A 17415-nucleotide genomic window follows, 5' to 3' on the forward strand; every position below is an offset into this window, starting at 1 on the left:
TATCCAAAATGAGCACAATTTACTTTTGAAACATATTGAAGAAATGCATTGGGTGATTGTTTAACTTGTGCTTTTATTGTATTGGCTATTTAGTTTATGCAAATGGTGATGTCACTGGCACTTTTTTTACCGTCAGGCTGTACGGAACGCATTTTAGGACATCCTCAGGGGAAATCGCTCTCCTGCATGCAATCTCATAAGGCAGAGGAATACAGCATTGCCTGCTTTTTCTCTCACCCATCCTGGGTCCTCCCTACTTCAACTCTTTCTCCTCAGCTCTCCCTCCTCAGGCATCAGCCCTACCTCCTCGGTCCTCAGTACAAATGCTCTGCTTCCTCAGCCCTCAGTACAAATGCTCTCCATCCTCAGTCCTCCCTCCTCAGCCATCAGCCTGGCTTAGGAGCTGAGGAGGGAGGGCTGAGGATGGAGAGAGTTTGTACTGAGGGCTGAGGAGGGAGGAATGAGACACGAGGGTGGAGATCGCAACAGGATATGTGGGCAGCACAGAGGCGTGACTGCAGCCTCTTCGGATTAGTGAGTAAAATAAGAGGTGAGTCTTCATACTTCTTCGTTAGGAGAGTGCACGCAAGAGCTTGTGTTCTCCTGAAAACGAGTTCCATAAGGCTGGTGTTTGTTATACTGTAAGGCCAGCAACAGTAGTGAAGATCACTCACAATTCTGATAAGGCCAAGCAGACTCCTTGCTATTCATACCTCACCATAAATGTTGTTGTTTCACAATATTCTATACAACGTGCCAGTATCATGATCACACTTTTTCTGTGAAGGCATGTAAACAATGTTATTCTGTTTGCATACATCCTAATAGAAGTTTTTGAATTGGATGGGGCATGGCTGAAAAAAGGTTTACAACCATTGATTTAAAAATAGCTGCTATAGACAAGGCAAAAATGAAAACAGAATTAGAAGCCCCCTTATAGAAGGGAGGTAGAACCCTGCAAAAGGACTGAATTATACATTGTTCTCTCACTATCTCATTTAGAAAACAATAATGAAAAATCCCCTGGTATGATTACAGGCACCATTTGAGTGTTGTTGTTTTTTGCAAAGATTTTCTGAAAAAAAAGAAACTATTGCTGGTTGGGCAAGTCTGCTTTTGCTCACAAAATTTTAATTGCTCCAAAAAATGTGCCTTCTCCACTCAGTGATATCTTTGCTTTCATTGATGGTATGATAAGTTGAATTTCATCTCCTTCTTCTAATTTTGCAATACCTGGTGGAATTTAAAAAAAAAAAATCTGATTATAGTTCTAAGGTTGTACTAATAAATCATGCAATACCTAGATTGATTAAGGGTCCCCAGTTTTGACTTCTCACCTAGTGGTAATGGCGGTGATTAATCAAAGGTCACTGGGTGGGAATGATAGTATCTGTCATAAACCCAAGACATTTAGGGGCAGATTTAACAAGGGTCAAATTTCGAATTTGAAAAACTTAGAAATTCGAATTTAAAAAGACCAACCAGGTGAATAGTCCGTATTCATTCAAATTCGTCCAAAATAAAATTGTATGAATCGAAGTAATAGCACATTCGAATCGTAAGAATCAAAGTTTTTCCAAAAAATGACTCCAAGTAGGTTTTAGGAGGTCCCCCATAGGCTAAAACAGCAATTCGGCAGGTTTAAAATGGCGAAAGTCAAATTTTTAAAGAGACAATACATAAATTTAGATATTCGAAGTTTTGATTTTTTTTCAAAATCAAATTGAATTTGGACTATTCCCTAGTCAAAGTACACAAAAATTAGCTCGAAATTCAAATTTTCACTTCGACCTTTGATAAATCTGTCCCTAATGATTTAGGCACCAGGCAATCCATTGAATTATTATGATACAATGGGCAAATTAATTTCAATGAGAAAAATGGATTCCATGGTTTAATAGATAGGTTTTCTTTAACTGGATTGAATCTGGAACAATATTTATTATAATTCACTGTACCTTACACTTACCAGCTGTAAAGCATGAATTATTTGGATGAGAAGGTGGCATATTCTGAATGCACTTAAATAATGTCACTAAACTGGGATCATCACCCACTTTCTGGGCCTTTTTTCTTTGTATTACATGGCCCATTACAAACACTTTATCTGTGAACCAAACCTGCAAAAGAGAAACATGTATCAGTTGAGAACATCCATTGTAACCTGACTGGCTTTTGGCTTAGAACAAGTTAGCTTTAGGTAGGATGCATGACCTTTCTTGATCCTCCAAATGATGTGATAATATTATGTGAATTATTTAAGAAAGAAAAATATCCTAATTTCTTAAAGCTGGAGATAGCTTACTCACTAGGTAGAAGCCAGTTTATCACAGTACCTAATTTTGTGCACTGAATGACAGAGACCTTCTTGCAACAGTCAGTTTTTTCCTAACTTCCATCATCAAGTACAAATATATCGGTTATACATCCTTAGGTAAAAATTAAAAGCATACGTGCCTCCAAATGGGGTATTCAGTATCAGTAATAGACATTTTCAAGAGCATACTTTATTTTTGTGTTAAGTGAAAGTTCAGGTTGATATACATACTGTAACCTTAATATATCTAATTGCTTGCTTGCGGGGATGGCAAGCATTTAGGCATCTCCCATATTGCCCATCTGACTTGTATATCTGATGAGAAATTTATGTTAAAGCATTGGATGCATAGTGCAAAGGAAACCTGTCCTTACTGCTGTCTTAACACCTGACATGAGGTACAGAAAGTGCTGCTGGTTAAATTAAAGAGGACCCGTCACCCAAAAAAATTATTTGAAAACCTATTTTTATCGCATTAGTCAAGCAAAATGAACTTTAATTACACTATATAAATTATTTGAATCTTGTTTCCTTCAGTCTGGGAATTCATAATTAAAGTAAGCAGGCTGCAAGTCTTGCATCATCTCAGAATCTTGTTTGTGCACCAGAATGGCGGACCATGCCCTGGCTACACAATTAAATGGTGAAGAGACAGGGGGAATGTGTGGAGAGCAGTAACATCTAGGTGCTGAATGGAAAGTGCAAGTAATTGTCTGAACTTAAGATCACCCTGTTGCCAGCTAAATAAATATATCAGTTGTAGATTCCGTCCCCTTATGAACTTATTGTATTCATATCTTTGTTCTTTTACTTTGTCTAATACAGGTATGGGACCTGTTATCCAGAATGCTAGGGACCTGGGGTATTCCGGATAAGGGATCTTTCTGCAATTTGGATCTACACACCTTAAGTCTACTTACAAATAATTGAAATATTAAATAAACCCAATAACATTGTTTTTCCTCTAATCAGGATTCATTATATCTCAGTTGGGATCAAGTATAATGTATTGTTTTATTAATACAGAGAAAAAAATAATGTTTCAAAATTTGAGTTATTTTATTATAATGGAGTCTATGGGAGACGGCCTTCCCATAATTCGGAGCTTTCTGGATAACAGGTTTGCGGATAACAGATCCCATTCCTGTACTGCATAAAGATTGAAAATAAATATAGGTAAATATATAAATATATTGTAGTGTGAGATTCAACAGTAGGTATGTAATGTTTACAGTCGTTTGTCTTATTTGTGAAGCTAGATTCCACACATATATACACACACAGACAAATGACTTATATACTACAATATACTGTATAAGCCTTAAGACTGTTAAACATTCTCCATAAAGAGATACGACCCGTCATGTTTACAGAAACTGATTGACTTCTGGTCAGACTGACCCACTTTTATATGCAGTTTATGTATTTTTACTTATAATACAATGTAAAAAATATATTCATTATGCCATGGGCCAGTAATACTATAAATAAGTCTACAAAAAAACCCCAAAAACAGGCTACATATTCTGTTTCTTTATACAGCATGTAACCATATACAGTATTTGCACAAGAAACAAGATACAAATCTGCACTGAACACAGAACTAGTTAAGGGGGTTGTTCACCTTCCGAACAAATGTTTAGTTTATTTGGTTTGAGATTGTTCACCAGAAATAAAGACTTTTTCAGTTATTTTCCATGGTTTATTGGTACAGTTTTTTTTAAATTTAAGTTGATTTATACACCCAGTGATACAATAGATAACGGTTGTCTTTTATAAACATGATAATAAAGATAATGGTTTTTACATGCCAGAAAGTGGTATAAAAGGTATCACTGGAATTTTATTTCTGCGTTCCTTTGCTAAGGTTTCTTGTCATGGGTTGGCCATTCAGAATAACACTAAGGGGGGCTCACACATTTGGGGGGTTATTTACTAAACTCAGAATGCAAAAATCACGAAAATTTGCGATTGTTTTATTAAATCGGACTTTAAAAAAAAATCACAAATTTTTCAGAATTTATTTAACACCAAGGATGAGAAAAGTCCGAATCTGAAAATCCGGCAACTCAGACCTGTCGAGGTTGCATGTAAGTCAATGGGAGAAGTCCCAAAGATTTTTTAATGTGCGCTGTTTGTTTTTTTTTTCAAAACCCTGAAGTTTTCTGAGTTTTCGGGCAAAATTCTGAGTTTTCGGGTGAAAAATCCTGAAAAAAATTGCGAAAATCTGATAAAAAAATCCAGAAAATAAGCCCAAAAAACCCATGCGGATTTGGTCAGAGTTTTTTACAGAAAATATTGAGATAAATTCGGACTTTGATAAATAACCCCCTTGAAGTTTTGTAAAATGGTAGAACCTATATTTATGCATGATTCTCCTCTGTAGTATTAGTACAATAATATGAAGTCAAACTTCCTCGAATCCTAACAGGTTGCTGTATTGCAGCTTATAAAAGTTATAGCAGGAAAAGATGTTTATAGAAGTAAAATAACAACGTACTTACCTGCCCATATATGAAAAAATGACCAGTTTCTTTGATATATATTTTATTTTGCCTTTCCTCCAAAGCTGTCCCTTGTTGAAAGCTTAGCAGCCACGGTATGATACTTGAATCATCTTTCAGAAAACAAACATTGCACCAAAATTTTAAATAATATACAATTATATTTTTATATTTACAAAGCTTTTCCTTGTGCTTGCCTGCCACCTGCCCTGACCACTGGCCTATTTGACATACTAGTGCTTGCTGGCCACCTGCACTGACTACTAGCCAGTGGTTTAGACTTAATTTTGAAGTTACCAAACATTGTTTTGCTTTCTGATTGCCATCACTCTGTCCATTAAACCATTCCTTTATGTACAATATGTTCATTCCTGGTTTTTATGAAGTGCCTAACATGCTTTCACAGCAAATAGGCTCCTTGCAACCAGTTCCACTCTGGTGATTCCTGACAACAATCCACCAGCAGGAAGGGCCAGCAGTATATTATCCTATATTAAAATAGGTAAGTAATGTTGAAAAAAAGACACATGTTCATCAAGTTCAATCTTTTATGTCTTTATAAAACCTATGTAACTGCTAGTTGATCCAGAGGAAGGAAAAAAACCCTTTTGAAGCCTCTCCAATTTGCCTCAGAGGGGGGAAATAGAATCCTTCCTGACTCAAATGGCTATTGGACCAGTCTTTGGATGAACTTTGAACAAAGAACTTTGTAAAGTAAAAGAATCACCCTCTGCTCCTCCTGAATCTATGCCCCCTTTCAATACAACCTATAACATTGTTTGCCCTTGTAGCTATTGACTGGCACTGCTTGTTACATTCAAGGTCCTTTTCCATTATGGATTTTCCCAGTGCAGTCCCATTAAGGGTATAAGGGGCTTGCATATTTTTACATCCCAGGTGCATGACTTTACATTTATCAACACAATCTCATCTGCCACTTAGCCGCCCAGATTGCCAGTTTGTCAAGACCCTGCTACAAGGATGTCACATCCTGGATGGAATTAACAGGGCTGGATAATTTTGCACTTACAATACCCTCCCCTAAGTCATTAATGAACAAGATAAATAAAAGTGGACCCAATACAGAGCCCTGATGGACCCCATTAAGAACCTCACTCAAAGTAGAGAATGTACCATTAACAACCACCCTCTGTACCTGATCCTGTTGCCAGTTTCCTACCCATGTGCATCAAATCAAATTTGTCTGACATGGCCTATCCTTCAAAAAGCCAGGCTGATTACTGTTCATACTGCCATTCACCGGGACAAAGTTTTGAATGTGATTGCTTAACAAGCCCTTAATAACTTGCCCACCACAGATGTCAAATTTCTGGGCTATAATTGCAAGGTGGAGACAGGGATGTACTACCAATGAGGCTAGTTGAGAAAGTAGCCTCAGGCGGCAACGCCGGAGAGGTATCCAGGGGCGGAAAAAAGCCGCTCCTGGTACCTTTAAGAGCCGAATTTCCGGCTTCGCTCTTCGCAATAGTGTTCTAAAGTTTCGGCCTCCTCCAAAGCCTTTCTCTTTGAGAAAGGCCTCGGATGAGGCCGAAACATCAGTCTCGCATTTAAACAATAAAATCTTTTATAATTTTTTAAGACCTGTGAGTGCGGATCTGTTTTAGTGGATTTAAATTTAAATTATTGATACTGCACCCAGGCAATTTAAAATTTTTTATTGAGTGCTGGTTACCTGGTGGACTATATATATATATATATATATATATATATATATATATATATATATATATATATATATATATATATATATATATATATATTTATATATATAGATATAGATCCAGACAGAGCCAGTCTATGAGAAACAGTGTTTGCAACTCATTTACTGGAAATAAAACAGAGGTTTTCACCAACTTCTGCTTACATGAAACAAAGGTCTGTTTATGAAGGCTTACAGTAAAACAGCAGAGTGCCTCAACTATACCATGTGAATGCTATAGTCAGGAAGCAATTACAAATAGATTTCATCAGCAATTCAAAATAAAGCATGACTATATGATATTTATACTCGGTGTTTAAAGGAGAAGGAAAGGTTAAAACTAAGTAAGCCTTATCAGAAAGGTCCATCTAAATATACCAGTAAACCCCCAAAGTAGTGCTGCTCGGAGTCCCCTGTCAAAACAAACACTGCATTTCTTTCCTTTTATTGTGTACACATGGGCTTCTGTATCAAACTTTCTGCCTTCAGCTTAAACCTCATTGCCCTGGGCAAGAGCATGCTCAGTTTGCTCCTCTTCCCCCCCCCATCCCCTTCTCTGCTGTAATCTGAGCCCAGAGCAGGGAGAGACTCAGGCAGGTAGTGATGTCACACCACATTAATACTGCAGCTCCTATCCTAAACAAACAGAGTTTCTAGAGCTTTTTACTCAGGTATGGTAAAACATTCTACAGAATAAATATAGCATTCTAGCTTGCACTATTGCAGCTAATCTATTGGCAATAAAATGCCTCCATAGCTTTCCTTTTCCTTTAATGCAATATGAGGCAAGCCAATAGTCAAACACAGAGAAAGTCAAGGTGGGCTAGCATCAAGAGGTAAAAATACAGCAACTGATGAGCAGCCCTTTCATTAGTGTCTATGAGTTATGGAGGATTGTGTTGCCTTTTAAAGGGATGTTCACCTTTCAGATTACTTTTAGTATGTTATAGAATGACCATTTCTAAGCAATTTCTCAATTGTTTTTCATTATTTATTTTTTTTAAGTTTTTTTAATTATTTGCATTTTTCTTCTGACACTTTCCAACACTCAATTGGGGGTCACTGACCCCATCAAAAAAACAAATCCTTTGTAAGGCTACAAATTTATTGTTATTGCTTTTTATTACTTATTGTTCTATTCAGGCCCTCTCCTTCGCATTTCAGTCACTCATTCAAATCAATGCATGATGGCTAGGGTAACTTGGACCCTAGCAACCAGATTGCTGAATAAAAAGCTAAATAATTCAAACCAAACCAAATAATAAAAAAGTGAAACTCAATTGCAAATTATATCATAATATCACTCTCTATCACACTAAAATTGAGCTCAAAGGCAAACAACCACTTTAAGTGGAAGTTTTAATCAGCGCACCTCTGATGGCAGTTAAGGGTACGGAAGTCACCTTTACAAAATTAATATCATGGATGCCTCATAGAACAGATAACTTACAGGAAAGCTTAGGCACCTACACAGAAAATGGTTTGTCATTTTGTATTACCTTCATCTTCAACTTGTTTTGTTGTATCAGCAATTAATTGTAAGCAAGAATGGAAGACTGAAACATAAAACATAATACATATATGTAAAACATCTGAAACATGTGCTTTACATTTAACTACAAATATTTGGATATGTCATTCAATACTGTATGCATAAATTGCCAATGTGAAGTGGCAAATAGACTGATTTATAAACTATCGGGCCAGCGATCAGATTATACTGGGGGCCATAGAGACCAAACAAGAGTGGACCACATCAATGTGGGATGCAGTCCTCATCTGACCGGAATATTCCCAACAAATATGTACTAAGAAGCATGAGACTTAAGGATAAGCATGAGGCTGCCATACTGACGATTTTAAACATACCCATCATCCTCATTACGTCTAGAGTCTATCCATCAGCCATATACCGTATACCATACCATCAACTGCAACTCTATTAGATTGCAGTGTGTTTGTTCAGATGGAAAATTTCATCTGCTGATGCATCTTATTGGCTGCTGCAATGCGCATCAGCAGATGAGGAAGATAAGGGAGCCCCGTCGCCTCCATTTGGACCATCAGCCTATAAAGAACAGAATACTGCTTTATATTCAGATAGCCAAGTTGCACAATATCCATCCACTGAGCCCAAGGACCAATTATTTTCATACCTTAAAGATCAAACACAATTTATACTAACTTCAATGAATACATTATAATCCAATGGACAGACTCCAGACTTAATGAGGCTGTTCACTTTTAGTGAACTACTTTTAATACCTAACTTGCTGAAAAAGCATTTAACAGTCTTCTTTTTAATATCTGATCATAAGTGCTTACCCAATAGCCGTGTTAAGTGCTATACTACTGCTTACCGATGCGGAGTTAGAAAGTAAGAGCTTATGTGATCAGGGATTCAGTACTGTCCTGAAGCTTCTTCCACTACCCACATACTTGATTCAAATAAAATCACATTTACAAATAACTGAAGATTTTTAATGAATGCATATTGAAATGTGGCTACAGTTTATCAGGGGTAATGACGACAAATGAGCCTTATTAATTTTTTCCCAAGTCAGTTACAGTGTGACCACTTGAAGTACTAGAGCGAAATCTAAGGTGATATGGTTACGCTAAACTCCAGTCATTGTTTTACAATTCATTTTTGCAGTATATTGTTTGATTGTATCCTTAATAACTTCTCTTTTTCAGCTGAAATCTTTGTGGGTGGCATGACTGTTCAGAACATACTGCGAAAAGAGATTCTCATGTATCCTTATACTTTAACTAAATGTATGTTAGAAGCAATGCATTTACTATTTAAAATATGCTTCATTATCAAATAGTAAAATTATTCCCATGTTCTGGAATGTAATCTCGCAGTAACAGAACTGGGATCTAACCTATTCCATTTCATGTTAGTCAGGTCTTCCCTTAGCATGAATAAATATATAATATATATAAGAGAACCCAGATTATGAATAGTTTTGTTCATAAAAGAAGACCATAAATAAGATACTGTGCTAAATTAGCTCTTGATATGTTTATTTTGCCATGAACATGCTCTGCGGCCTAAGCTTGTTAACTACAAAAAATAGTCAAAAAGTTTCTAACAATGTATCTTTAAATGTGCTCTAAAAAAAACAAACTAACTAACTAACTAACTAACTAACTAACCTGCACCAAATACCCAAAATGCTGCAATTTTTAAGGTCTGCACCCACAACTTTGGTAGCCAGGTTGACTTAAATGCCTACTCTGAAACCCATGGCATGTAAAAGAGGCAATATGCATACTGTACACCCATCACACTGGCCCAGTTTGACCTACACCCAATACGTCCAAAAGAGATGCATAGATTTCAATCTGAAGATGCCCAAACCAGGGGTAACCCCACAGGTTCCACTTATTTGGGCCATCCCACAAATCAGTAGTCTAAATAATTTATAATTGTTTGCTATGACACTTTTTATTTACATGACAAATAGATTACATTGTGTAGTCTTAAAGGAATAGTTCAGTGTGAAAATAAAAACTGTGTAAATAGAGAGGCTGTGCAAAATAAATAATGTATCTAATATAGTCAGCCAAAAATGTAATGTATAAAGGCTGGAGTGAACAGATGTCTAATAAAACAGCCAGAATCCAACTTCCTGCTTTTCAGCTCTATAACTCTGAGTTAGTCAGTGACTTGAAGGGGGGCCACATGGTACATTTCTGTTCAGTGAGTTTGTAATTGATCCTCAACATTCAGCTCAGATTCAAAAGCAACAGATATGACCCATGTGGCCCCCCCTCAAGTCTCTGATTGGTTACTGCCTGGTAGCCAGGGTAACCAGTCAGTGTAAACCAAGAGAGCTGAAAAGCAGGAAGTAGTGATCTGACTGACATGTTATACATCAAATCACTCCAGCCTTTATACATTACATTTTTGGCTAACTAACTATATTAGAAACATTTTTTATTTTGCACAGCCTATCTATTTACCCAGTTTTTAATTTTACAATGTACAATTCCTTTAAATTGTCCATTACTTATCTATCAGCTGCCAGCCAACTCACTAGCTACAGACTCCAAAAATAAGACCATATGTCAGTACAGGTTTTTAATGATATTAGGCTGAACATAGCAGATACTCTCTATAGATGTTTATTTTCATTACAGTTACTGTAAGATTCACTAACCTTGTTCTTGAGTTCCAGAAACAAATCTTCTTGAGCGGTTTTTCATTATAACCTTGTCTGCTGCAATTTTTTCTTTCTGTAAACAGCAGATTGATTCAATTTAAAGGGATGTTTACCTTTGAATTAACTTTTTGTACGATGTAGAGAGTGATATTCTGAGACAATTCGCAATTTGGTTTTGTTTTTCTTTATAACTTGTGAGTTATTTAGCTTTTTATTCAGCAGCTCTCCAGTTTGCAGTTTGCAGTTTTAGTAATCTGGTTGCCAGGGTCCAAATTATTCTACCAACCATGCATTAATTAGAATAAGAGACTGGAATATGAATAGGCGAGGACCTGAATAGAAAGAGGAGTAATAAAAAGTAGCAACAACATGTGTGTAGCGTTACAGAGCATTTGTTTTTAGATGGAGTCAGTGACCCCCATTTGAAAACTGGAAAGAGAAGAAAAAGGCAAATAATAAGACCAATTGGAAAGTTGCAATGGAAGTTTTAGAAGCATTTTTATCAGTAGGTAAAAGTTAGAGTTCACCACTTGATAAATATACTTCTCAACATAAGAATGAAGAAAGTTGGTGAATTTTATTGTGGTAATTTTACACTTCAATAATCTGCCCCTAAATTATGTTGGTGAAAATAGACTAGCTTTTAACATACTGGAAATGATGCCCCATAGAGATGTGGGTTTATGCAAAATAGAAATTGGGTAATACCAACTATTAGTCACAAAGGATAAAACTGCTCTTCTACGTCTACCTGGGAACAAAATGTGTCCTACATAGATCACTACCTACATCACTGATAAGACAAAAAGTAGCTGGGAGTTTCAATCAACATGAAACTACACTATGTTGGAACAATTCTGAAAACTTACCAGTGTGGCTTCTGCTGTGATATGTCTTTTCATTCCATCAGAGCCATCATGCTCCAATACTATAGGAACTGAATTCTGATGTTCAGAATGGCGTCTGTAAGATCGTAGTTCAGCTCGCAGGCTTGCCAGTTCTGCTTTCAGCACAATTATGTTATATAGTGCTACTGCAGTGAGGAAGGACAACAGAAGCACTGTAAAAGGAAGAAAAGTGCAAGAGAAAATGGCACTTTGGTTGTAGTGATAAATCTTTTTCTGTTGAAGGGTATTTGGAAAATAGTTTTTAGAAGTCATGACTGCAATGTATGACAAGCGTCTCTGAGGCAAAAAATAAAACCTAAATATTCATGGAGTGATGTTGCCAATATGAATCATCTATGAGGAATAAAATGTAGCCAAATTCGTCACAAGAAACCCCGACGTTTTCCCCGAATTTTCCAGGAATCGTAATAACCTCACCCATGATAGTGATGTTTGATTGAGTCATCTTTTTCCTGAGCTTGCTTCTTTTTTCATAGCTTCCTTTATGCTTGGCTTATTGTGTCAATGTGATTTACTGTATTTTGCTGGAGATTTGCCTAACACATAAAACGGTAGTTACTTCTCCTTTTCTCAAAGGAAGTCACTCTCTAACAAAACGAAAGAAAGATAAAGTGCTTAAAAGGGACCGGTCATCCTAAGAAATAATACCAAATCATTTTCTATTATGTTAGTCGAGCAAAATAAACTTTACTTGCTCTATATATATATATATATATATATATATATATATATATATATATATATATATATATATATATATATATATATATATATATAATATCAAAACAGGGGGGTTGTGGGAGCACTCTAAAGGCTTTAAAGTATATATATAAGTATAATAAATGCTATTGCATATGTACCCAAATAGGGGTTATTTTGTTACAAAGTTATGATCATAAAATTGATAAGCCACCATGCCACGTCAAGGTAAATCCCGAATGGCGGTCCCTAACTTGTTTTATATTTTATGTGCATTCTAGCATTACCTGTAATCAATGTCCGTTGAACGCTGTTTTTCAGTGAGGGCTAAATCCTCCCCAGCCAGCAATCAGGCTTTTAAAGGAGAGATATTCCCAAAACAAACGCCCAATTTTAAAAGCATAGGAACACCACTAGTTTAAAGGGGGGGTATGGGGTGCTACAACCACTGAAGCTATGCCACAGCTCCTGGCTAAATATACAATATCAAAACAGGGGGGTTGTGGGAGCACTCTAAAGGCTTTAAAGTATATATATAAGTATAATAAATGCTATTGCATATGTACCCAAATAGGGGTTATTTTGTTACAAAGTTATGATCATAAAATTGATAAGCCACCATACCACGTCAAGGTAAACCCCGAATGGCGGTCCCTAACTTGTTTTATATTTTATGTGCATTTTAGCATTACCTGTAATCAATGTCCGTTGAACGCTGTTTTTTCAGTGAGGGCTAAATCCTCCCCAGCCAGCAATCAGGCTTTTAAAGGAGAGATATTCCCAAAACAAACGCCCAATTTTAAAAGCATAGGAACACCACTAGTTTAAAGGGGGGGTATGGGGTGCTACAACCACTGAAGCTATGCCACAGCTCCTGGCTAAATATACAATATCAAAACAGGGGGGTTGTGGGAGCACTCTAAAGGCTTTAAAGTATATATATATAAGTATAATAAATGCTATTGCATATGTACCCAAATAGGGGTTATTTTGTTACAAAGTTATGATCATAAAATTGATAAGCCACCATACCACGTCAAGGTAAACCCCGAATGGCGGTCCCTAACTTGTTTTATATTTTATGTGCATTTTAGCATTACCTGTAATCAATGTCCGTTGAACGCTGTTTTTTTCAGTGAGGGCTAACCACCTTGACGTGGTATGGTGGCTTATCAATTTTATGATCATAACTTTGTAACAAAATAACCCCTATTTGGGTACATATGCAATAGCATTTATTATACTTATATATATACTTTAAAGCCTTTAGAGTGCTCCCACAACCCCCCTGTTTTGATATTATATATATATATATATATATATATATATATATATTATATATATATATATATATATATATATATTTTTTTTTATTTTTTTTTTAATTTAAAGATTATTTCCTTCAGTCTTGGAATTCAAAATCACAGCATACAGGCAGGCACCAATTGGTGGACACTGTTATTAAGGCAGGCTTTGCATCATCCCAAAATCTCGTGTATGCCTCAGAATAGGGGATCTGATGTCTGTGCACAGGCTACTCAATTATAGACAGTAACGAGGAAGGGGGAATGTGAAGAGGGCAGTGACATCTAAAAAGTGCAGAAATGAAAGTGATTGCCATGCTTCGAGCATAGAGGCACTGAATCAATATATGATATTGATTCATCAAAAAAATAATAATTTGGGTTTCATATTTAATTTGCAAAGGACTTTTATTATACCGGTGTTTATGTCTGGGTGAGGGGTCCCCCTTAAGTAATCTTATGCTTCTTTCTTTCAAATTGATAACATACCTGCAATCAAAGGTAGAATTCCTTTCACATTTTTAGGGATCAAAACATTTACGCTTTCTTTAATTATACAATGAAAACAAATAATTTTTTGGTGGACTTCCTCTTTAAAGAGAATCTCCTTTTAAAACAAAAGAAGAACCGTAATTACAGCAATATGTAATCTGAGTATTTAGATAATACACATATACTGTCATACTTGTTCACATTTGATCACAGGGTAAATTTCAACAGTTGTCTCACAACCCTCTTAGTAGGGTATGGTGGTGTATAACGAACAAAACATATTAATATGGTATCTTCTTTGTTAGAATTTAAAGGGATACTGTCATGTGGAAAAAAAAAATTCAAGATGAATCAGTTTATAGTGCTGCTCCAGTAGAATTCTGCACTGAAATCCATTTCTCAAAAGAGCAAACAGATTTTGTTATATTCAGTTTTGAAATCTGACATGGAGCTATACATATTGTCAATTTCCCAGCTGCCCCAAGTCATGTGACTTGTGCTCTTATAAACTTCAATCACTCTTTACTGCAAGTTAGTGATATCAACCCCCTCCCTTTTTCCCCCCAGCAGCCAAACAAAAGAACAATGGGAAGGTAACCAGATAACAGCTCCCTAACACAAGATAACAGCTGCCTGGTAGATCTACGAACAACACTCAATAGTAAAAACCCATGTCCCACTGAGACTCCTTCAGTTACATTGAGAAGGAAAAACAGCAGCCTGCCAGAAAGCATTTCTCTCCTAAAATGCAGGCACAAGTCACATGACCAGGGGCAGCTGGGAAATTGACAAAATGTTTAGCCCCATGTCAGATTTCAAAATTGAATATAAAAAAAATCTGTTAGCTCTTTTGAGAAATGGATTTCAGTGCATAATTCTGCTGGAGTAGCACTATTAACTGATGTATTTTGAAAAAAACATGTTTTCCGATGACAGGATCCCTTTAAGCACCTTAATAGGAGTTAAGTTTTACATTGGTGAAGTCCAGGCAGGGGGTGGAGTTGATGAAGTTGAGGGACTTCAGGAAGTGTGTGGTGCCATTTAGTGGGAGAGGCAATGACATCAGGTGATAGAACTATGATATAGCGATCCTATTTTGGAAATCCAGACAGACAGTTTGTACCCGGAGCCCTTCCAAAACCAGGTAGGTAGCAACCCTAACAGGAGTCTGTGTAGGATTCGCCTACACCTCCTATAGGAAAATACAGTTAATTGGGGGCCCATTTACTAACCACTAAATTATGATTTTTTTTTTTCCATGAATCTCTAAAAATCTGTGGTTTTCCATTTAAAAAACAAAAAAAAAACTCTAAAAATGATATTTGTCAAGTGTAAAGCCCACAAAAACCACTAACATTATAGTCTTATAGAAGTCACTGCACTGATCATATTGGACTGTTTTAAAGCAATTCAGAGAATTTTGCATTTTTTGCAATTGTCCAAAAAACTAAAAATTTTGGAGTTTTTTAAGGTATTCATATATTTAAATTCATTATTTTACGTTCATACTTTTTTTCATTTGGATCTTTTTTAATGAATCTCATGATATTCATAGTTTCAGAGTTTGTGAGTTCAGTCATGGTATCGTAAACATTTAAAACCCGACCTTTGATAAATGGGCCTCCACAGTTAAAACTGAGCAGCAACCAATGGAGGAGTGACGGGTGTGCCAAAACTATTCCAGCATCCAAATCAGCAGGCTTAAGGGCAGAGACACTCAAAGATTCAGGGAGATTTAGTTGCCCGGAGACAAATCACCTCTTCTTCGGCGACTAATCTCCCCGAAAAACCTTCCCGCCGCTAGAATCGAAATCACTGGCACTCGGAGTGCTTAGTTTTTAACTTCAGACGACTTCGGAATATTAAGCTCTCCAAATGCCATCCCGCCAGCAATTTAGATTCTAGCTGGTGGGAAGGCTTTTCGGGGAGATTAGTCGCCTGAAGAAGAGGCGATTTATCGCTGGGCGACTAAATCTCCCCGAATCTTCACGTGTGCCCTTACCCTTAAATAAAAACAAGATAAGAGTATAGCAGAGTATAACTGATATATGCCTACCTACCTTTAGTTTCCCTGATGTAAATTGAGGTGGTCTCCTACATCAGAAATTCCAAACATGGGTTTTCTGTGCACTTGCAGGGCATAAAACTGGTTTGAAAGCAGGAAACATCCTTTCAAGTTGTAATCTAATATCTGCTATATAACATTCCTAGTGGGCCTGATGACTATATTATGATTGTTCTATAATGTCTTAATAGTAGCACATTCAGCCCTTGACAGATTATATTGCTTTCTCTTTACTGAAGACTTATCTCACAACAGTTTTAAGAATCTTAAGAGCATTGTTATTAGTATAAGAATAAAAGTGCTTATTTAAACTCAATTTAGTATAATTTCCCATAGACTTATTCTCTGCATTGTCCTTAAGAAAATGATCTTTAAGTCTCAAATGTCTACACCATTTCTATAAACCAATTTCCTATTTAAATTCCGTGAACGGATTTGTCAGCAAATAGTCCTTTAGATAAGAATGACTGGGAGGAAAAATTAAAGATTGGCATGTTTACCTCCAGCGTGAATTCCTTCCTCTACCCTCTTCTCTGCTTGTGCAGTTGGTGCCTTGAGCACTGCCATGTAATGGGGAAATGGATCTCTTGATAAAAAATTTTTGTAGACTTAACCTTTTAAGGTAAACTAATGAAAGGCAAATTTTGATGCAATTCAAAAAAAAATTTTGTGAAACAGAGTTTTTTTTTATATAACTTGGGGAAATGCTTTGATATAGTGTATGTAGCCATTACACTTTGCTCACTTTTAAAAAACGAGTGTTTTTGGATTAAAAAAAAAATTCCTCAATAAAGACTATAATTTATATCTTGGTTTGTAGGTAAATGTTGCTGTGTGTTTTTTATTTCGCGTAAGTAGATGTGCCTTCCAGAATCTGTAAATATTAACTCGTGCCTAATTGGTTAATTAAATTGTGTCATGTATTATATGTAGGTCATTTGTGCTAACATTGCCTTTAAGGGGCCGATTCATCAAGGGTCGAATATCGAGGGTTAATTAACCCTCGATATTCGACTAGGAACTAAAATCCTTTGATTTCGGATATCGAAGTCGAAGGATTTAGCGCAAATGCTACGATCGAACGATTATTCCTTTGATCGAACGATTAAATCCTTCGAATCGAACGATTCGAAGGATTTAAATCCAACGATCGAAGGAATATCCTTCGATCATAAAAACTTAGGCAAGCCTATGGGGACCTTCCCCATAGGCTAACATTGACTTCGGTAGCTTT

At 36.3% G+C, this 17415-nt stretch overlaps 1 protein-coding gene across 1 annotated transcript; it reads right to left on the reverse strand.

Annotated features, from left to right (window-relative positions):
- Positions 1-893: 893 nt before the first annotated feature.
- On the reverse strand, positions 894-12260 carry tnfsf13b.L (TNF superfamily member 13b L homeolog). The gene is made up of 6 exons (XM_018247208.2): positions 11583-12260; positions 10711-10786; positions 8041-8097; positions 4822-4934; positions 1970-2120; positions 894-1233 (listed from the first exon to the last, which is right to left on the reverse strand). Exons 1-6 carry the CDS (start codon positions 11871-11873, stop codon positions 1121-1123), a joined length of 801 nt encoding a protein of 266 aa, XP_018102697.1. The 5' UTR covers positions 11874-12260; the 3' UTR covers positions 894-1120.
- Between the last annotated feature and the right edge of the window lie 5155 nt (positions 12261-17415).

Source organism: Xenopus laevis, chromosome 2L (assembly GCF_017654675.1).
Source record: "Xenopus laevis strain J_2021 chromosome 2L, Xenopus_laevis_v10.1, whole genome shotgun sequence".
In the NCBI taxonomy this organism is placed as follows: Eukaryota; Metazoa; Chordata; class Amphibia; order Anura; family Pipidae; genus Xenopus; species Xenopus laevis.